The sequence below is a fragment of the Amaranthus tricolor genome, chromosome 5 (assembly GCF_026212465.1).
Source record: "Amaranthus tricolor cultivar Red isolate AtriRed21 chromosome 5, ASM2621246v1, whole genome shotgun sequence".
Taxonomy (NCBI): domain Eukaryota; kingdom Viridiplantae; phylum Streptophyta; class Magnoliopsida; order Caryophyllales; family Amaranthaceae; genus Amaranthus; species Amaranthus tricolor.
In genome coordinates this window covers 17,183,767-17,207,224 of record NC_080051.1, presented here as the reverse complement: position 1 = coordinate 17,207,224, position 23,458 = coordinate 17,183,767, and the positions used below count along the sequence as shown (strand labels likewise).

Genomic DNA, 23,458 nt, shown 5'->3' with positions numbered 1-23,458 from the left:
CAACAAAAGGCAAAAAATTTAATTGTATATTTAATATAAGTATATTTATACTTCTATTTGTTTATTTTAAATAAAAGGCAAATGATTTGTACATGAAGTATACAATACAAAATTATAATAATTTTAATAAAAAAATAACATACCAATTTAAGCTAACAAATATTAATTTATATAAAGTATTACAACTATTAACAACACACTTCAAAATCAAATTTGACATAAATTATATGTGTAAAATTATTTTATAAAAGTTTAAACAAAAACAAAAACAAAAAACATAATTTATTTGTCATGAAAAATATAAGTGACCTGTATAAAGATAATCACAACCTAAATCATATTAAAATTATGCATTGCATTTAAATAACTAATAGAATAAATAAAAAAAATCCTAATAAAAGTATATTATCTTTTAACCAATTTAAAATATCTAATACATTTAAATAATACTCATTTAATAAATAAAATTCAAAAAAGTAAATTATATGATTTTCTAATACATCAATGATGTAACCTAAAAAGTATAAAATCAATTAATATGGATAATATTATAGTCATAATTAGAAAGTAATAAAGTCAAATATATAAATACTAGTTACAATAACAATGACATCATCATTGAGTTTTGGAGGAAAATTTTTTTTATTGAGATTGTAACACGTAAGCTATATTAAATAGTGATGATGTCACCGTGTTTTGTTTTAGTAATAGTTATAGTAAAGATATTAATAAGTAATCTTACTAATCTATTCTGTTATGTCACATAGAAATTTCAAAGGTAAACCAACAAAAAAATATAGTAAAATGATATTAATAGATAATTTTTGTTTAAACAGTTAATAGAGTAATCTACACATCACAATAGTAAGATCAGAGTACAATATTCCTGCACAATTTATATCAAAATAATATTCCAAATCTTACTGATCTAATATGCCGTTATGCCACATACTGACATGCTTCGTAACCTACACCACAAAAAGAGGTAACAAAATTTATGCTTTTAACTCAACCAAATATATTAAGACTTCAAAAATTACAAGTGCTTTCTTTTATTTATTTTTTGGTAGATAGAAAGTCACTTAGGAGAAAATTGAATCTAGATCTTTAGTCAATTGTTTAACCCCTTTATATTTCTCCATTTTCATGTCATCTTTAATAGTTTACGAATTTTAGTATTAAATTTTAATTATGAATTCTCTAGAGGTGTTTATTAGGATGAACGAATCGGTTGCGAATTGGTGTCATTCAGTTCAGTTGTATTTTGGATCGGTTATTTTTCGGCTGTGTGTTACAATGGGTCACACTCGGGTCAGTCATTATTAGGTTCGGGTAATCTCGGTTAACGGTTATGTGTCGGTTACAAAAATCGGTTAAAGCTTTTCCATTTTCGATTGTCAACCGGTTCGGGTACTGTCGGTTCGATAAACCTAAAAAAGAAACACAATTTCGGATCGGTTTACTTTCGGGTTCGGTTCGGGTTTTCGAGTCGGGCCACTTTTGAACAGCTCTAGATTTCTCATTGATTTATATAAAAAAGAAATTCACGTGAGATCTTAATAGATTCATCTCAATAAATATTTGCTCCGCTTCATTATACTTGCTACATTTGACTTTTTACACAATCTAATATGTTATTTTTATTACATATATATTAAACTACACATATTTAAAAATTATAAAAACTTAATATTATAAAAGTATGAGATTAAACGATTCAAATATGATCTCACTGGGCTATATTTTTTCTAACATAGATAATTTTTGTCACGATAAATATAGTAAAAAATATATAAAATAAGCTTGAACGATGAATAGTATAAAAATCCATTATGTAGCGAGTATTTCAGAATGGAGGAAATATTTTCTAATAAGTAACTTTTTTAGAATTTATAAAACTCACAATTAAAATTATTTGACTTTTAAGTTTACATTGGAATTTTGCGTAAAAAAATAAATGAGAAAAACAAAGAAAACACATGGAGTAATTAGAGACATTTAATTACTCTTATTTCCTTTGTCAATTCTAATTTTATATGGGTTTAAATGATTCGAATTTAATTGAGTAATAAAGTTAAATAAGTTAAATGTAACATGTATAAAAAAAAATTAAAAAAAAAAAAAAAACAAAAACCTTCCCGTATATTTCTAGCAACACGTACTAATTAAAAACGCTAAACCAATTTTAAATGATTTTGGGTCGTAAAGGTTTTTTTTACATCTATGTAATTAAATTATTATCCATATTTAAAAGCGAGGAAGTAGTGAGAGAAAGAGAAATCATACTAGGGTCATTGGAGGTGACGATTCCGGAACCATCAAAGTAACAAGCAGCAGCATCCTGACCGTTGAGGTGGTAGTAAGCGTTCATCGCGTACGATGCGTGAGATCTAACGGTGTTGGGACTAAAACAAGGGCCACCATCTTGTATGGGTTTGCAATCAATTCCTGATCCACACACATAATCCAAGTTTCCTTGTAACGTTACATCTGAAGCGTCTGATTTTGCCACGCACCATTTCTGATTTGCATCTGACGGTGACGGTGCTACTGGTACCTATAATATTCAAAAATAAATAAATAAAAGAATTTTAAGTTGAATCACTACTCTTAAATCCTGGTATAATTGTAATGCTTCTTACCGTCGATACATTATTCCAATCTCAAATATATCTAATATTATTTAAATAAAAATTTTAATAAAATTTACATTATGTCGAACAAATAAAATTTCAATTGACTATTTTTACTTATAGATATAGAGTAAGAATAAAATACATATTAAAAATAATTAATAAATAATATTCAAATATTAAATTAGACAAATAATAGTGAATGGAAGACAATATCATTTTATCAACTTTTTCAATTTAACAATTTTCATTAGATAAAATAAGTACTATTTGATTTTTTAAAGTTTATAATTATACTCCTTCCTATGTAGTCCCATTTATTTTTGTTTATCATTCATTTACAACTTTTAATTTGTATCTTATTCTTAATATATAAGTTAAAATATATGCGATCTTATTTAACTTGTCTTAATATATAAATAATTAATATCAATTTTTTTAATTAAAAACAATTAGTGATGTTAAGCATTAAAATATTATTTCGACAATGTGAAAAATGTAGATGGAATTAGTAGCTTGAATGGGAACGAGGGAGTAATACATTACACATTTATATTTTATTATTATAGTAATTACACAAACAAAGTTCTCGAACACTTACTACCTTACAATTATTCACATTATACATCACTATATTGCGTATAATTCCAAGAAAAAAATATAGTTAAATATAATAATATTTAAATCATTTAACCGTATAACATAATAATAATAATAATAATAATAATAATTTTTTGATTAGCCAGTATTCGAAATATGAAACACATAAACTATAATTAACTTTCTGGGAGAAGTTGGAGGGATGATCATTTAACTTTATGGATGATAACTTTACTTGCATCTATGTCTATCCACTCGTTTATCAGAAAACTTTTTTTAGTTGAAAAATCCACTTATACGAGAAATCTATTGAAAAATCCGAGAAAACCTTACGATAACAAAACAAGTACAAATGTACAATGACGATAATACCCCTAAATTTAATTTTTAAAAAGCTGCTCTCATGTGAGAGCCTCAACCATGCAATGGGCTCAGCTCAATAATTTTTTAAAAATATTCTGATATATTAATTTTAAAATTTAAAAGAATAATTTTAAGATTTAAAAGGTTAATTTTAAAGTTTTTAATATTAATTTTAATGTTTGAATCATTTTATTTTAAAGATGAGAATTTAATATTCATCTTTTAAGTTTTAAAATTGATTTTTTAAGTATTAAAATTGAGCTTTTAAATCTTAAAATTGTAGATTTTATCACTTAAAATTGGCCTTTTAACTCTTATAATTGACATTTTAATTTGAAAAATTAATGAAAAAAATATATACAATTAGACCGACTCAATTAAATGCATCTCACAAATTACAGGTCTCACCCAAGTTTTTGTTTTTTGTGATTTTTAGAAGATAAAAAACACACAGCAAGTTTAACGTTTTCCTATAACCAAGAATCAATGAAAGCCTAACGTACAGTTTCTCCTAGCTAAAAACACAGCAAGTTTAATTTGAAACAATCTTATTTAAAAAGACAGAAATACCCATACCTGAGCCGGCGACTTCAATACGCCGACATCATAAACCGCACTAAAATCCGGTCTAAACAACCCATAATTCCTCTCACTAACACTCGGTTTAAGATTCTCATTAAACAGTGCAAATATATACGTCTCGAATGTCCGGTTCGGCATTAATGGTGTTCCTCTACCTGACCTCAAATGTTTTACTAAATTTCTATTATACGAGACCGCATTATCATAATTCGCCGCCGGTTCATTTGCATCTCCGGCTGAAGGCCATCCGGTTTCACCCACTGATATTTCCACGTCCTCATAACCCACCCGTTTCATAGCAGAATAAACTCCATCCATCAAATAATCAAACATATTGTAATACCTCAACCGTGTTCGCTTATCCAAAACGCCGTCGTTTTTGCGGAAAACAGCGAAATCAATCATGGAGGAGTTGAACCCAAAGTAAGGATAAGGATTTACCATAAATGTCGATTTAGTTTGACGGAGGAATTCTAACATTGGAATGAAGAACACATTGTTATACCCTTTCTGGAAACGTCCAGAACTTGGGGAAGAAAATGGGGGTAAAATAGCTAACGAATGTGGGGTTGTTATCTTAACTTCGGTTAAATTAGCAGAAATTAAAGCTTGATTAAGTGTTCTCATGGCTTTTACTGTGTTGTCGATTAGGGTTTTGTCCCGAGAGAAATGAACTTCATTACCAACGGCAATGTAACGGATGATTGTTTGAGGGTGGTAAGGGATGATATACGTGGCAACCCATGATTGGGCGGTGGTGGGGTCAGTGAGAGAGATGAGGTCAGAATTGGGGACGGTAACGGTGAGAGAAATACCTGAGTTAGCGAAGGATTGAAGGATTTGTGGGTCACAGTCGAAGAGTTTAACGGAGGTGAGGGTAGTTTGGGAATTGAGAAAATTTGCAACGGTTGACGGTGGTGGAAGATTGTCTGCAACACGGCCGTAATTAACGCCAATGAAAGAAGAGACGGCGGTGTGGGTGAAAATGAGGAGAAAGAAAGTGAGGAGGAGGTGGGTTTGATTCGCCATTTTTGAAAGTTTGAGAATAAAGGTGGAGGATTTTGAGTGGGAAATAGAAAGAGCATTAAAGAATATTTGGGAGGTCAATAATGGAGGGATGTGTAAGGAAGAAGAAGACACGTTAAGAGATAGAGAGAGAACACGTGATAAAGTTTGATACGACAACGGGTAATAGTACATGTTCTTTTGTTATTGTGGGTTTAAGCATCTAGATTTTGCTTTCACACAAGACTTGGACGAAACCGGGCAAGTTAAGATGAAGTGTGGGTCGGCCCATTTGACGTGCGTGTAATAATATTTTAATTTTGGATATTTATTAATTTTGACTTTAAAAGTATTAATTTTGAAAATTGATACTATTAAAGTCAAAATTGATGCCTCAAGATCAAAATTTAAAAACGCCCATAAAATTAAAAAAATGCCAAGGTAATTACATGCGTAAATTGGTCCGGCCCAAAATTAACAGTCTCGTTATAAGGTCGTCTCGTCCAAGACCAGTTGTTTTGCATTTCTTAACAAAATGAGCATTTACCTATTTATACTCTGGAATACACGGACACGTCCCTTAACTGGCGTGTTCCGTGTCGGACACGAACACGCGACGGACACGCGAAAATCCGTGTCCGACACGCCAAATGAAGTGTCCAATATTTGAATATTTTTTCGGACACGTGGACACGGCAAGGACACGGAAGGGACACAGCAAGCAGTCAAGGACACGTTTTTTTAAAAAAAACTATTTTCCTTTCTTTTCTTCTCCGTTACTTCCCATGTTTCTGATAAATATGGTTTTGATATTGATGAATTATTACCACATTTATTATCATTATTTTCAATTTTATCATCATTTTTTCCTAATTTTTGCAACCCAGAATGATTGAAACCAACCTTAAATCTCTATCTTTTTCAGAAAAAACAAAACCCAAATCCATAAACCCTTTTAAGTTCTTCAAATTCAAGGTTAGATAAACTCTTACTTAATCCCTTTTTTTTCTTCTTAATCTGTTGGTAATTTCTGGGTTTATTCCCTTTAATGGAGAAGAAATCAATTTTAATTTTATTTTTTCTGGGATTTTTTCCTTTTCTGATTTTGAATAATCTTCAAAATCTTCTAATATTTTCCCAGAGCAATTTTGATGTTAGAAGAACAGAATTTGGGGAAGAATAAGAATCACTTAATTTTTGTGGGGAATTTGAGGTAATTTTTTCTAGAAAGGGAATTTTAGTATGAATTGTTGGCAAAGCTGGGATTTCTAAATTTAATGTGGGTATTTCTGGGAATTCTTTGAGTTTGAATGGTTTTGTCTAGAATAAATTAATAAAGATTGTAAAATTATCTTTAATTTGATATATTTATTATATTACCATTTTCGTGTCCCCGTGTCCGCCATTTTTAAGTTGGCGTTTTTCCGTACCCGTGTCGTGTCTGTGTCCGTTTTAGTGCAACCTAGCTTATACTTACTCCGTTCTAAAATAATTGCTCCATAACATTTTTGACGTTGTTTATCATTCAAGCTTATTTTATATATTGCGAATGTGTAAGAAAAAATATAGTCAAGTGAGATCTTCTTTGAATCGCCTAATCGCATATTTTCATAATATTAAATTTTTATAATTTTTAGATGTAGATAGTTCAACATACAAATGATCAAAATTGTAGATAGTTCAACATACAAATGATCAAAATTGTAGATAGTTCAACATACAAATAATCAAAATAACACATTGGATTGTGTAAAAATTTAAATGTAGTAAGTATAATGGAACCTACGTTTGTTTTATGAAGTAATTCATTTTAGAGCCTTGTCTTATTTGATTATATGATAATATTTAGTAAAATTTTATTTAATTTATCTCAACAAAAAGATTATTGATACTAGTTTTTTTATAATTTTTAGTTATGCATAATTAGATATATTAAGGTTTTAATAATTGACATGATAAACGTGCTCAAACCAAATTAGTATATAGTCACTGAAATGGAGAGAGGAATACAATTATTAATATCAATTTTTTATAATTTTTAGTCATGCATAGCTAAAAAATATTAAGGTTTCAATAATTGTCTTAATAAACGTGCTCAAACCAAATTAGTACATAGTCACTGAAACGGAGAGAATAATACTTACACCATTTACTTGACATAAGTATTAAAAAAATTGTTTGATTTCAAATTATCATTTTTGCTCTTAAATAATGACAAAAGTATAAGAGTTAATGAGTTATAGAGTAAGAATATAGTAGAAATAAATAGAACAATTTATAAGTTACTCTATTAACATACATAGTAATATTATACTTCCTCCATTCCCAATCAAGTTTCCACAAGAAATATTAATGGTAATTAAGAAAAATGAAATGTTTTACATTGTAGATTTATTATTCTATTGAATAATAAATTTTATGGAGGAAAAGTGAGGATTGTAAATATTTAAAAAACAATTTAAGGAAGTTAATAGTAAAAATATGGGTACCACAACCAATAAAAAAATATTTTTATAAAGTTAGTAGGACATGCGAGGACAATAAGAAATATAATAATGTTAAAATGAAGTTAGTGGAAAATATGTGTAGACCATAGTTATTAATAAAATATTAAAATGAGAATGAATAAAGTTATTTTAATCAAAAATTTGTGATATAAATAAAAATATTTTTTATTGAAACAACAAAATATAACACTTAAAATAAAAAATAAAAACTTCCTAAACAGAAGGGCAATTTATAAGTATTATGAAACGTAAATAAATAAATAAATAAATAAATAAATAAATAAATAAATATATATATATATATATATATATATATATATATATATATATATATATATATATATATATATATATATATATATATATATATATATATATATATATATATATATATATATATATATATATATATATATATATATATATATATATATGTATATATATATAAAGTATTAGAACGAAAGAAATAAATACTTCGAGATATTCGAAGTCACATAATTGTTTTAAGAGAATAAAAATCAGTGGCTCTTGAACAAGTTTGGTGAAAGCTCATTTTCTTCATAGTATCGTTAGTGTCGTTTCTGAAGTAATGGCTTTTGTCTTGAATAATAGATAAAGGAACATTGTCGTTTAACAAGGTTTTAAGTTTGATGTTTTAGTCCTACGTTTCCTCATCCAACCTCGTATAAAAAATGGTTTTGATTTTTTTTTTTTTTTTTACATTTTTTATGTGAGAGAAAAATCTTTTTCATATAACTAGTACTAAAATAAAATTTTGCTCATATAATCTCCTACTAAAATTGCTATTATTTTTTTATATAAAATTTTCGCTTCAAAACTTAATAATAATGTTATTCTTATTACTATCATAGGTTGTATGGTTTTGACTTTACAAATATATATGACTGTATCATTATATAAGTTAATTGATTTTTGACTTTTTATATTACAATATTGGAAAAATTATCAAAATAATATAATTTTTTGTTTATTTCTATATAATAATACCAATTTTTGATTAACCAAAAATAATACCAATTTTCGGAATGTTTTCTTAGGATATACTTGATATGTTAAAAATCAAACTATAGGAGATTATATGACAAAATAAATTTGGAAAATTAGTTGATAAACTAAAGTTGGTATTATTCTAGGAAAAAACCTCCTAAATTTGTATTATTCATGGTTAATCAATAGTTGTTATTATTGTAGGAAAATTAATGAAAGATGGTATTATTCACGGTAATTTTTCTTATAATATTTATGGCACGTTTAGTTGTTGGTACTAAATGATAATAATGAGAATAATTTATGGTGTAAATTTCAAAAAAAGGTATGATGCCATTCACATAGTATTAAAATTTCCTTATAAAAAAATATTTTCACAAATTTTCATTACCACCTAACATTACAATTTTAAAAAAGGTAATGTAATGAAATAAATTTTGTTAAGAAAATGCGATGAATAATGTATAGCAAGTAGAGTTGGCAAAAATTGACTCGACCTGCTAACTCGACCTGAACCTAACTCGAAATAAGTGGGTTTGGGTTGAGATTTTTGACCCAATTAATTAAATGGGTCGACCCGACCTGATCTGTTTATTAAATGGATTAGGTTTAGGTCAAAATTTTAAACCTGAAAAAAACCTGTATAATCCATTTAATTAAATGTGTTGATTTCAAGTTAAACCAATAAGTATAAGTTAAACTTAGTTCATTTAATATTTTCTTATTTTTCATAGTATATACAAAATAAACAACAAAAAAACGTAAAGTTAAAATTAAAGCCTAAAAAATTAGATTTAATCAACGTTAAAAACCTTAAAACGAAAACAAAAAAATTATAAACGAGTTAAGTGGGTCGAAATCAGATCAACCTGACCTGTTGCAGGTCGAGTTAAGGTTGTGATTTTGACCCAATTAACTAAATAGATTGGGTTTTGGGTCAAGGGTTTTTTAGCCTGTTTATATATAACCCGAACTCGAATCCAATTAAACCTGATCTGTTTGACATACTTACCAAATACATAAATGTAATAAGCTTTAAAAGACGGATCAAAATGAAAAAATATTTCAAAAGTCATGGCCAAGAGGAACTAGATAGTAAATAGTAAATTACAAATATAATTGAATTATTTTTTTAATCATTTATAAAAGCGTTGCATTGATTTTTCAATTAAAAATTATTTTCTAAAAGCAATTTCAAGGAACAGGTGGCAGGAGCATTGTATTTAGGAGAAATGATCACCTAGACATTCTATCTTATATAAATGCAAATTGGGCAGAAAATCTGGACAATAGAAAATTTACGGTAGTTTTTTTATCTGAGTATAGAAAAAAAAATTATAAGGAATTCCCAAGGAAGTAACAGAAGTCTTGTGGCTTCGAAAGTTGATGGAAAGACTTGGTTTACGCTGAAGGAGGTTAGCAAACTATTCTATCATAACAAGGTAGCCATTACTATTTTAGAGAAATCAGCTCAGCAATTTTAGTATAGAGTATGTTGTAGTTTACCGACATTTTACGAAGTGATATCTAGAAGGGAAAATCATTAGCCTTTGATCGTGAGATCAAAAGATTAACTTGCAAGTATTTTCATAAAAAGGATTGAAAGTCTATTTAATCTAAGAATCTGCAGATATCAACGATTATTTTGTTAGAAGACGTAACAGTACAAGTTATTGGATGATTGGTGGAAACATCTATACTTCTCGCACCACAAAAATCATCAGTTGTAACACTAAGAAGGCCTACTTACATGAGATCATCGCATTCGATTATGGATGAGGCCTTCCAGGTTAAGACTAGGTGAGGAAATAGAGTTCAGTCGATGGGAGTTTATAAGATTCAAACCGTGGACTTAGGAGAGAAGAAATATACATGTAACAAATTAAAGATATACCACTTATCTTGTTCCAATTTACATATTGTATGTATCAGAAGACATATTTTGTATGTAGCGTTTGCAAACCCTTGCTACACTATTAAGAGTTATGCTAGCACATATAGTTCTTGCTTCATGCCATTGTAAATAGAGGGCATGGCCTTATGACTTCTGATTTGAAGTGAGACACGATCCAAAATAAGTTGGGGCTTTAGAAAGACCTAAATCTAAAAGGATAACTAACAAGATGGATGAAGACACAAGCAAACAAAATACTTGTTGCTGTTGTAATAGTGAAGGTCATAACACTAAAACTTACACAGATAAACAATAACAAGCATACTTTTCATTACAATAATAAGAACTCACTTATTACATTATTTACTTATGGGTGTTTATTGTGTTGGAGTGATAGAGATGGATCTAGTATCTCAATGACCTCACAATCCTAGTGCTCTAAGTATGCAATCCGATCATAGGAGCAATTACTGTGGGATGCCTAGGTAAGTATTTTTGTTTAACATCACTAAATACTTTAATGTGATTTTCGAAAGACTAACTTTAATGTGATATAAATTCACGCATCCTCTCATACCTTTACAGAGCGAGCTTGTATGACTTTCTCCTCGTAGCGTAATTTAGGGTAGATTGTTCCATGATTACGAAAGTGGTAGAGAGATGGTGTTAAGAGATGCACACTTTCCATCTCCCATTAGGTGAGGCTACCATCATCTTATTACTAGACACAATTGTACTTACGTGGCTTCCCATCGAAGAGCATGTCATGTTTACTATTGGACGCCAACTAATTGAGCTAGCAAGATATAGTTGAGGGAGTATTTGAACAGCATCCTCCCACTAGAATCGGTTTCTATAACTTTATATTATATATTTTTATAACTTTAAATAATAAAATAATTTCGATTGTACCACTCATATGCTTCAACATAATTAAACTTCATCTCTTAAAGCGCGTAATGCGCCAATATGGCTGGTACAGGGAATCCCTCCATCATGCAACATGGACGTTGAGCTGCTTTGCGTTTCGAGAAAGGGCAATTTACCGAAGAACTAGAGCGATATCAACGGGCGTCACATAGCGCATTAAGACCACAGGTTGAAGCTCCTAGCACATAATGCTTCCATCAATGAGGCAGGCACACCTACTTATACGGATTATATGTCGTGGTTCCTGTCCATCACTCATCGATGGGTGACACCACGAGGTATTAATGCGGCACAGATTGCTCCAGTCTCATTTATGATGACCCACTTTGTAAGTAACAAAATAAATTTTTTCCTACTTTTTCATTAATTATGATTAATTTTAATTATTGATGATTGTTGGCGCCAATCTGTCATTCGCTAGTCAAGAGCAACTAGTTAGAGAGATTGCACAGGGCACAATCTTACATTTAAAGTTCCAACACTTTATTCTTGAAGATGAGGAGTCGAACCAACCTTCTATTAAACGTACTGGCGAGGAGCAAAGCCCGTCTCCACCACATGACGTTCGATTGGATGAGTTGAACTTGTCATGTCCACACGCGCAATGGTGTTGGGTCCTCGCAGGCTGCAGATGTCAATACAAACCAGGCAGTCACCTCCTCATACCCAGTCATCACATCACTGCTCTTACTATCGTACAAACTTTATTTTTTTTATATACATATATTTATACTATATTTATTGTACAATTTTTACTGAATTATTTTGAATGTATAATGTACTGAACTGCTGTATATATATTTTGTTGTATATTTGTTATATTATATATTTTGTGGGAATTATAAATGCTCGGGGGATTCAACGATTAACTATTCCGCCATGAATTATACATATGATGGCTTAGGTTAACTTTCAAAAGTTTATTTATTGCAAATACATCAAATAAACTACCAAAATAATATAGGGAAAATGTAGAAAATACATCACAAATTTATTAATACTTATTAAGTAAAACAAATTACAACATTTATTCATAAAATAAGAATCCTACTACATAACATTACTTTCTGAACTTTCTTATGATCCTCTCGTTCTCTTCCCTCCTATGCATCATTCTATATGCTTGCCTCCTCAAACCAAGTAACTTGTTTTGAAACTCTTTCTTTCTACTTATAAAGCTTAATAATAATATTTTCCTGTCATTGTATGTCCTCTGAATCAACCCACCTAAAGTAGCTACAACCAAATTCTTTATCAAGGTAAAATGGACAAAAACCTACTAACGATCATGATCGAAATTGCTCCAATCCTGATCATATTCAACTTCATACCCATAGTCACACAGTGACAGTTCTCTTCAATGGGATGATTTTTTAACACCTACCCAAAAACATATAACAAAATAAATTAACATTATTAACTAAAATAAATAATAAAATTTAATAATTATTAAAAGTAATGAGTAAATAACAGAATTTATAGAAATATACCTTACTCTTACTTCACAACTGTATTTTTAAATGATTGAGAGAGGAAGATGAGATTTTGGATGTATCAAAACTAGGCGTGCAGTTTGTTACAACATTTAGTTTAAATAACTAAGAGAAAAGGTAAAAAAATTCAAGTCTTCTTTTGTTCGCTGTTACATAATCGAACAAAATCAAACTTTGTTTGCTATTAGTAAACAATGAACAAAGGCTTGACTTAATTTAATCAAGTCTCCTTAGTTGTTGTTGGTAACAACGAATAAAAGAAGATTTAGACTTTTTTTAACTAATTTTGACCAATTTTATTCTGTTCATTACTAATAGCTAACAAACTTCTTACCTTAGCTTTGGACTAGAAGACAGTTATCTGAAAAATAGCTTCAAAACCAAGCTTAGTTTTTTAAATTTTTATTAAAAAAAGAATCATTAATGTGAATACATCAATTTTCAGACTTTGAATCTGGATTGAATCAGAGTTTAATAAAAAAAAATAGACTCTGAATCTGGGTCTAGTTAATCCAACCCATATTTATCCCTAAATATATGATGCACGCTCAATTCAAACAGGTCCAGCAGGGAGGCACCTAAGATTTCAGATTTGGAGACCTAAAGCTCACACGATCAAGTCAAGCATAAATGTTCGGTTCAACGTGGATAAAACAAACCAAAATAAAATTTCCAGCCAATTCAAAATTGATTAAAACTAACATTGATCAACCAACATTGATACTACACTTGTTTAACATTAATCAGACAAAAAAGGATTAATACAAGAACCGAATAGATACACATTTCATAACGCTTTATGCCGTTAAGTGTCTCCCATTTGGTAACTTAAAAAAAAAGATTTAGTAACTATTCGCTAGAACAGTTGCATCATGCATGGTCTAATTTGTCCATAACAATGGGATTTCCCCTTTAAATTATCAATTAGGATAACTTGTCCGCATTTAATTTGATTCCCGACGTAAGTTGTGTTCTTCATTAACTTGGAAACTCTGATTAGATTCATCTAAATTCTAATAATAGCTCCTTTTAATTTCTGCTACACTCAACAGTAGTCTACACAAACACAAACATACCGTGAATTACGACAACGCATTCAAAACGCTCTATGACCGTTATAAGTTAAACACTTTTTTAAGAGCTACTCTTATGAGAGTCCATTTCTAGGTGAAACAACCTCAAAACAAAAAGTCTATATACTAATTGTTGAAGCAAGAGGCATTCCCATTACATTGGTGATGAATTTGATCATCTCATTGCCCATGCTCTAGCTTGCACACTTGAGAGTGAAGATGTGAGTAGCATGGGGCATGGGAGGATATCTTTTGGATCACTTGATGAAGTGATTATTGGAGATGACATAACATGCTTTGATGAAGGCTATGTAGTGCTAACAGAAAGGTGTTGAGGTGCGTCTTCATCAAGGCAAGGCTCGAGGAGAACCTTGCACAAACGAGGCAGCATGTCACTGAAGGGCCCGCTCGACCCAATCGAGCAGACTGGTTCTCGATCGAGTGAGGTGCAGTACGCCTATTCTGTTTTTTTGCGGGTTTTACTTGGGCATCAAGGGTTTTGTCCTAGGGTTTCTAATATGTTGTGGGATTATATAAAGGGGTCTTAGAACATAATTCGGGGTATGTAGAGAGGCTAATACACTAGAGGCAACTAGGGTTCATCCATAAGAGTTCTTGTATTAGTGTGTTTGAGTGAGACCACCATTAAAGATGAGGTCTTTACCTTGAGAGAGTGTTCTCAAAGGTTGTGTGAGTTGAGTTATTGATGTATGTTGATAAATTAATGATAAAAAACTTGTTTTGAGGGGGAGATATCCTTAGGTACCTCATTAATATTTGTGTTCTTGTCCATTATTGTTGTGCTCTGTTTTTTTTGTGCTTCTTTGTTCAACTGTTTCTTCATCAAACCTCTAAACCCTTGCATTCACTAATAATTTGTATTACTATGCTATTTAACCCATGTATAAAGTGTGTCTCACGGTGAGTCAGTCTCATACAAGAATTTATGTAAAAGTAAAGGTGTTCAACGGGTTGGAGGGTCATTTTCAGCCCTGATCTGGCCTATTTTTAGGACGTTGTAAGCGTCGGGATGAAAAAGGGTTTGGCTAAAAGTAGGCTTTTATATTATTAGGACCGTTGATGATGAAAGACATACATATGTTTAGTTGTGAAGAATACTAACGACGTATTGACTAAGTCAGTTGAACGTCAACGTATATTGGAATATATTAGTCTATTGATTTACATGTTTATCCAATCATATTTTTTTGCAGGATTGATAAGTATGTTATGTCTTGAAATAAAAAGTCTCAATGCTAAATTATAGAGAATTAGTTTCCATATAATATGTTTGATTTATTCAAACTTCACTTAAATTATTAAAACCAACCTATAATGTTTGGAAGATATATTTTCTGTTGAATTTTGAATTTGGAATACAGGTTATAAAATTGTGGAATAAGCCGACAAAGTTTTGAATATTTTTTGTCAGATGAGGAGATACGGAATATTTTTTTTTAGCTCCAATGATTGTGGACTCAAACGTGTATTGTGTTTTATATTGGAAAATTTAATTCTAAAGGTTCAACCTTTAATGATTATCTTATAAATGTCTTAACCTTTCATTTAACCTACAACACCTTCGCATTTGTTTACTAATTGATCAAATTCCACCCCAAATTAGGAAGACTTGATTGAATTTAGCCCTAAATTTGATTGAAATTAATCAAGACTTTCCCCAATTTGAAGGAATAGGGTTTTTGAGTGGGGAGGGAAGTGATGGTGGTGGAGCTGGTAAAGAAGAAGGGAAGGAGTGGTGTGACGAAAGGGGAGTGGGGTGGTGGGAAGTACATTGGTGATGGTGATGGTGGTGGGGGGATGGGAGGGAGGATGTACAATGAAGGGAAGGGAAGGGTTTAATTTTTTGAAAAATTCCAAAACCTTCTTTATTTTTGTTTTCAATTTACCTTTGTTTTGAATTTTATTTTATTTTTTTAATTACAAAAAATAACGAATAGTTATAGTTGGACACGTGACAAATTATTTTTGGAATAATCGGTGAAGAAAACTGTTGTGACTGTTAGAATGAAATGGCATGCAAAGTTCAGACCTTTGTAGGTTAAATCAAAAAAGTCGGAGCTTTAAAAGATAACCAATTAAAGGTCGAACCTTTAGAATTAGATTTTCATTTTATTTGGAAACTTGATACTATAAAAAGCAGGAGTTGTATAAACTTTGCATTTGTATATTAAGATTGTAATTTGAGACACAAAGGATTTTGGGACCTAAGTGTATTTCTTAAAATGGGCCGGGCCGGGCTTTAAAGCACGACCCATATAAAACACATTTCATGAATGTAGAACATGTATATGGCTCGACCCAAGCCCGGTTTGTTCAACATCTCTACATATGAGTATGCTATGAGCTGACAGAAGGGGAGGTGTATGATGAGAATAGCTTCATAGTTCTGTAAGTGTGTCATAGGAGAGAGTGCAGTTATCAGGTAGGGGCATGAATGGAAATGAAGATGAAGTCAGAAGATTTGAGAAGTCTGTTTTGCAGATTTGTAGTATTAGACGAGTGCTTGCCTATCAAAATATAAAGCCCGGTTGTTGCTAGATTACTTATCTTGCTAACCCATAATTCTCTGTTGTACTCAATCTTAATCTGTCTTCTTCCCTAATATATTCATATCAACATCATCTTCGATATTCAAGTTCATAGCACAATAGCACCATAAATATCATAAAAACGTTCAGATTCGGGATATTCAGACGATTTGGGTGTGGTTATATTTAGGTATTTCTATTTCCTTACTTACGTAAATGATTCATATACTCATCACATTAATTTTCAGGCCATCGACCCCTGGATTTTTTGGCAGGTCATGTAATCTCGGGTACAATCATACACGTCAGATTACTTTGCAGCCATTTATGGAAACTACATGAGCATGCAAGTACTGATTAATCCTACACTCGCATGTCAGACATCAGAAGAAGTGGGTTCGGAGAAATAAGTTCTACAGTTAGATATACTGAACAGGCAAGCAATGGTTGAAGAGTGGCATACCTAAAACCTTAGACAAATCCATAAGCACGTTTAGCAGAATCAAAAGTATTGGTGAGCAGCATGGAGATAGTTACAGGTCCTACTCCTCCTGGAACAGGGGTGATTGCGGATGCCACCCTAACAGCTTCTTCAAAGCATACATCTCCTGTTAGATGGAACCCATGTTTCCTATTCGGGTCCTGCAGTGCAGAATATTCAGTGTATCAAATAAGGTAACCTCAGAAACCTGATATATATTCCTTTGAGCAATATAACCCTCGCATATGAAATTTAATGCTCATTTTGGAAAAGCAACATGTGTAGCATAGTAATGGCAGTGCCAAAGTAATGGATAGCCAAAAAGCCATAAATTCATTTTCACATCATCCTATATCATCCAATCACTAATCTCTAAATTCCAATCTACCGATAACAATGCACTTGCCAAATAAAATTAGGAAATATATCTTAGTTTTGAGTATTTTGACTATCAACGCAATATATACCATTCCTTAATTTGTGGGTGTAGCCCATAGTGTAAAAACAAGGCTGCATCGCATTGCATCGGCCGCGTTGTAAAGATTTTTAAAACAAATATTTCTTGCATTGTAAAGGTGTAAAAAAACCCACCTAATGGCGTATCTAAGGGATATCTTATGATTTGATAGATATTTAGGTGTTACGATAACCGCATCACTCCCGTTACCACGTCATCGTTCTGATACCGGATTGCGACCGTTACCGCATTTTTATAGTATGAAGTAACCTTAAAGATACTCCATGGACAGAGGGCCGATCAACTTAATGACGAGGATTGGAGCAATACCATTGACTTTGACGCAAGCAAAAAATGTCATTGTTTCCAAAACTTGAAAGGTGCAGGAAGTTATTACCTTAACTGCGTTGGTTCCTGCATCAATAACAACTGCACCTTGTTTCAACCAATTGCCTCGAATCATGTTTGGGACACCAACATCTGTGATGATTATATCTGCTTCACGTGTTAAATTTTGTGGGTTCTTGGTGAATGAATGCACAATACTCACTGTGGCATGGTGCCTCTTCCAGGAAAAAGAATTAAAAAGCATTACTCAAGTTTAGCTAAGATACATAAGAAAGGCTAGTCATGTGAGATAAGTACCTGAAGCAATAATGACACTGGCAATCCAACAATCTTGCTTCGCCCTATCACAACAGCATTCTTTCCCACCATTTCAACACCAGTCCTAAGCAATAAATCAATACAGCTTTTGGCTCCACATGGAACAAAAAAGGGCTCCCTTCCCTTCATTGCAAGGCTGCCCATATTAAAGGGATGAAAACCATCAACGTCCTTCTCAGGATTAATAACGTTCAGGATCTTCTCCTCGTTCAAATGCTAAGAAAAACATTTCACAAGTTACTAAATTGAAGCTAGGAATCAAAATTACACAACAACCAAACAAGCATTTAGTAGAAACAAGAACTGACAAACAATTAACAGAAGAGAATCCTATATTACTAGACAAAAGAAAAAAGGGAACTCGCCTCATTAAATAACTAAAGTTGAATAGGAGATCAGAGTATGATCAGCATGCATATGAAACAATTTAATGTTAATTTATTACATACTCTTATTGATAAGATATGACATTTATAATGTCCTAAATAAAAAGTTCCAGTTCCCATTCAAGTGCACCACACAATGTACGAAACAATTTAATTTGACATTATGATCTTGGTTTGTAGTTTGTACAAAAATGCACGTGCATAAACGAAAAACCTTAACGTAAAAAAATTTATTGAGCTGTCTACCATACCTATCACGTAACTATAGCCTTTAGAATACCTCAGAGGGAAAAACGAAAAGTCAATACAGTCGAGTTGGTTCAAGAAGTTACTTTCGGAAGGGGAAGTTGCACAAGGACGCCATGAAGTGATGGATCCCTGTTCAAGTTTGAAACTACATGAAGGACTTCATCCTCCGTACAATCAGCATGCAACTCTACCATAGACGAACTGATTCCAACTTCATCGCAAGCTTTCATCTTTGTACGGACAAACGAATGAGAATCATTTCTTTCACCTACCAAAACAACAGCCAACCCAGGATGCTTTCCAACCATGTCCTTCATCCTTGAAACCTCGGAAGCTACTTGTGACTTAATCACAGCCGCGATAGACTTGCCATCAATGATTTTAGCACTTGGCCCATCAACTGCTTTAAAAGGAATGACTTAGTTATTCTTGAAGAAACAACCAACACATTGCAAATTAGTTTCATGGGTTTTATTTATCAAGTGCAAGTACAAGGCAGGGGCAGATCCAATGGGGTGTCCATGAGGTCAATTACATCCCTTAAATATATTTAACAAACAATTATTTCTATAGAGTGGAGTTAGATGAGTTGATGAACAATCACAACCTAGGAATACGGAACGCCACAACATATATTGAAAAAAAGTAGTGAACTTCCAAATTGTAGGTCCTGGTTTCGAACCCTAGGCTAAGCAACAAAGCATTGATTATAAAAGACAGTTATTGAAAAGTGTTGACCTTAATTAGTGTTGCTAAAGCATGAGCTTTGATTCATGTTGGAAATTAAGGCTATTATTTCTGTTTTTCTTTGTTCTAAATTCTAAGAATTAAAAATGTCAAACTGGTTTTCCTTTTCTGTTTTTGTTTTGTTTTTGCTTTTATATTATATTCTTATATTCTCATTCTAAAAACGTTTGAGTTACACAACTATGATCTTGATTTTACTATCGTCTCACACAATCTCAATCTAATGTCTGAATAAACGTTCTACCTAAATGCCTTATAGATAATATATAATTTTTGAATCCAAATCTATTATAATATTGATAACTCGGATAGAGTATTAGAACGGAAAGATCCATTCGATAATGAGTTATTGGTTCTAAGCCATCCCTAGCGATTAATTCAAAGTGTTTTTCTTGCATATTCTTGAGAAACCAGTGTTAAAATATAAATATAGAAGGATTCATTTGGGAAGTAAGAAGCCCCTTTGATATCTCTGCATCTGCAAAGAATTCACGATGAGAAAATAAAAGGCCAAAGGGTAATCTTTGACTAGGAAAAAGAGTGGATTTAAGGGGTCCCAAATGAATTGGCTTATTCAAAAGATCCATATTCTCGAGTACAATCAAGCTTGCCAAGCTTTAGAATAGTGGTAAAAATTGAAAATCTATAGTACAAAAAGGTTCAAAATTCACACTTCTTAAAAGTGCAGCAAATATTCTTGAAACATCAGCTGAGCAAACAAAAGAATTATGGTATCAATTAGTCATGCAAAACCCTACAATTAGTAATTGACTTTATCCAGGGTTCCAACTAGTGCAAAATGCTCTCTCCATTCAACAGAACTCCATAAATGGCAGTATGCAAGTACTGATAAATGATCAACCAAAACATTCTAACTTAGTCATTAAATATCCAATGGGAATCCACTCTCTAGCCATGGTGCATGTCTTTTGATTAAAAAACCTATTAATATTGAATTGTCCACCTGAATCCTGATACTAGTTCGGTGGATTTGTCACCGCCAATAATCAATCGACATGATAAAATCAATAACCACTTTCAACTGTAACTACTAGAAGAATTTTGTGAGAGTATGGTTTTTATAAGAAAATAAGAACTACCCGTTACACCATATCATAAAATAATCCAAATGTTCAATCGATTACAGAGGTTAGACAAAATTTAGAACCAACCCAATAATTAATCAATTACAAAATAAAAAGAGAAAGAAAGAGAAATTACAGTGAAGTTTAGGAGAAGGTTGAGAGCAGGTATCAGAAGGCCAGACATCAGGAAGGTCAAATCCCAAATGTTTGAGTTTCCCAAATGGCTGTAAATGTGATGAATGAATTGAAGAAGAAGAAAAAGAATTGGTAGAAGAAATGAAAGGTGTGTTGTTGAGGATACTTCCTAAAAGAAGTCGTTCTCGTCGCATTTCAATTTCAGTGGATAGATTTTGCCTCGCTTTTGGGTTTCTTTCTTCTCTTTTCACCAAGAAAGTGCTCTGCCGCTTTACCTTCACACCACTCCATTTTTTCCTTTTTTATTTTCGCTTGAATTCCTTTTATTTTAGACATTCTCATTTACGACTTGTGTTGTTGGGTTATAGTTTTATAAAAATCAGCTAAATTGAGAATTGTGTTTTGTTTTAGTTAGAGTAAAATATTAGAAAAATTATTAAAAATATCTATAAAATGTAATTTTTTGTGAAAACAATCTATAATAAATTTTTTGTCAAAGACTACCAATTAACAGAATTATTCATATTGACTGTTATTTTTACATTGATCAACATGTTATATGCAGATGACTATTAAATATTATAATTAATTAAAAAATAAAAAGAAAATGAAAATATTATTAAACTCACACATCACTTCATCTTCAACCTCAACCTCACTCTTTCATTTCCAGAAATCAGTAGCATTTTTAACCTTCATCTTCAACAAAACCTACTATGAATGTCCATGAACAGCACATACATTCCGCATCCGATAGATGAACAACTATCAATACAAGACCATTTATTCTTCTTTCTTATTATTTCTTCTTTTACACTTACTCATTTTGTTCTCTTCTCCTACCTCTTCTTTTGGAGATGGTGTTATTGTTGTTCCTTTCTTTTTCCTTTATAGCAAAATTCAAAATTAAATCTTACTTTTGTGATTCATAATTTCAAGTTGAAAATTTTCAATTGATTATACTACAAAACTATTTTGTTTGTTGAGGAAGGGGAAAGCTAGAGATTGAAAATGTAATACTCCAGATTTAGCTTGAAAAAGGATTGATAGACTACTCATATCAACAAGGTGCATCTTTTTTTTCATGAGAGCCCATTTGCTAAGAACTCCACAGTTAAGCGTGCTTGGTGGAGAGCAATCTTAGGATGTGTGACCTCCTGGGAAGTTTTCCCGGGTGCACACGAGTGAGGCCAAAGTGCGCTGGAAAGACTTGTGTTGGTTTGTGGGGCTAGTCTACAGTTTCCAAGAGTATTCACCAGCGGTCCGAGGGGCCGGGGTGTTACAGAAAATGAAAAGGGGGTTAAGTTTATTTTCCCTAATCTTTATATTTTTAAATTGTTTTGTTCATTAAATATAATAGCTTCGGTTAGTTTTAACGGAAAATTGATATCTTCTGTTATTAGGTAGTCTTTGACAAATAAATTATATTTTTTAGGTAGTTTTTGTCAAAAAAATTTTATTGCAGGTATTTTTCACGAAAGACCACTTTTTGTAGGTAGTTTTTAACAATTTTTCCTAAAATATTATCTTTTTATGTAAGATTTTGAGGTTAATTTATAAAAACTACTAGTGAAAAAAAGGGTTGACACGTGTCAAACTCTCAACGAAAATTTTTCCACTCACTTTTATGCTGATGGGTAAGTTAATTTGCAGTGAAAATCATTTACTAATATAACAATTTAACGTGCAGAAGAAGATTTGATAAGCAGTATTATTTTCAAATTATTTACCTTGGTAAAGAGAATAACTTCTTGATATAGCAAAATGAAAAGTGACTAAATTTATAAACCAACATTATTTTCCAATATTATTCCAAAATAAAAGAGAATAATATCTTGATATAGCAAGATTATCTTTCAAGACTTATTTACTAGCTATAGAATAATTATATCTTCATATACTAACTGCAAATTCACGTCAGTGCTACTTATCTACTTCCTATTTCTATTTGCTTTAAAAAGTAGTTTTATTATTAAATGGGTGATTTCACCTATCAATATATAATAGAAAAAAAAAAGTGTACAAATGCTAATATTATTTCAAGATCTTTAAAATGAGACGAAATTTCTAATATTTTTTACTCTTTTTAAAAATAATTCAACAAAGCATTCTATTATTCATAAAAAAGTAAGCTTTATTATAATAAAATAAATTTATTTAAATTTATTAAAAAATTAAATTAAATTTGTTCATGAAAATATAGTTATTGAAAAAATAACTATAACATCTCACTTAACTACATTTTAGCTAAAAGAGGTCGAAGAGCGGCCTGTTGATGCATTTCCCTAAATTCATGTTATTGCTACCTGCCTATTTCATATTCCTATTTGCTTAAAAAATTAGATTTATTTAATAAATGGGTAATTTTACCTATAAATCAATATTTTTAAAAAAATTATACGAATGGTAATATTTTTTTCAAAATCTTTAAAATGAGACCAAACTTTTTTTTTAATTCTTAAAAAAATTCAAAAAATCATTCAATCATTCAAAAAAATTAAGCTTTATTATAAAAAAATTATATTAATTTACTAAAAAATTTAAAGTAAATATATTCATAAAAATATAGTTATGAAGAGATAAATATAATATCGCACTTGACTATGTTTTAGCTA

At 31.0% G+C, this 23,458-nt stretch overlaps 2 protein-coding genes across 3 annotated transcripts; both read right to left on the bottom strand.

Moving 5' to 3' along the window:
* Nucleotides 1-779: 779 nt before the first annotated feature.
* LOC130814294 (glucan endo-1,3-beta-glucosidase-like) lies at nt 780-5,378 on the bottom strand. The gene is made up of 3 exons (XM_057680405.1): nt 4,173-5,378; nt 2,287-2,557; nt 780-968 (listed from the first exon to the last, which is right to left on the bottom strand). The coding sequence occupies exons 1-3, from the start codon at nt 5,376-5,378 to the stop codon at nt 940-942; spliced, it is 1,506 nt and encodes a 501-aa protein (XP_057536388.1). The 3' UTR covers nt 780-939.
* A 6,926-nt stretch (nt 5,379-12,304) lies between these two features.
* LOC130814293 (bifunctional protein FolD 2-like) lies at nt 12,305-21,155 on the bottom strand. Of its 2 annotated transcripts, none has more exons than XM_057680404.1 (6): nt 20,845-21,142; nt 18,960-19,276; nt 18,221-18,457; nt 17,973-18,140; nt 17,101-17,279; nt 12,305-12,902 (listed from the first exon to the last, which is right to left on the bottom strand). In XM_057680404.1, the coding sequence occupies exons 1-5, from the start codon at nt 21,035-21,037 to the stop codon at nt 17,109-17,111; spliced, it is 1,086 nt and encodes a 361-aa protein (XP_057536387.1). In that variant the 5' UTR covers nt 21,038-21,142; the 3' UTR covers nt 12,305-12,902; nt 17,101-17,108. The 2 variants fall into 2 exon arrangements, with proteins under 2 accessions (XP_057536387.1, XP_057536386.1); XM_057680403.1 differs by lacking the exon at nt 12,305-12,902 and adding an exon at nt 12,918-14,071 and having other exon boundaries at nt 20,845-21,155.
* Nucleotides 21,156-23,458: the final 2,303 nt, after the last annotated feature.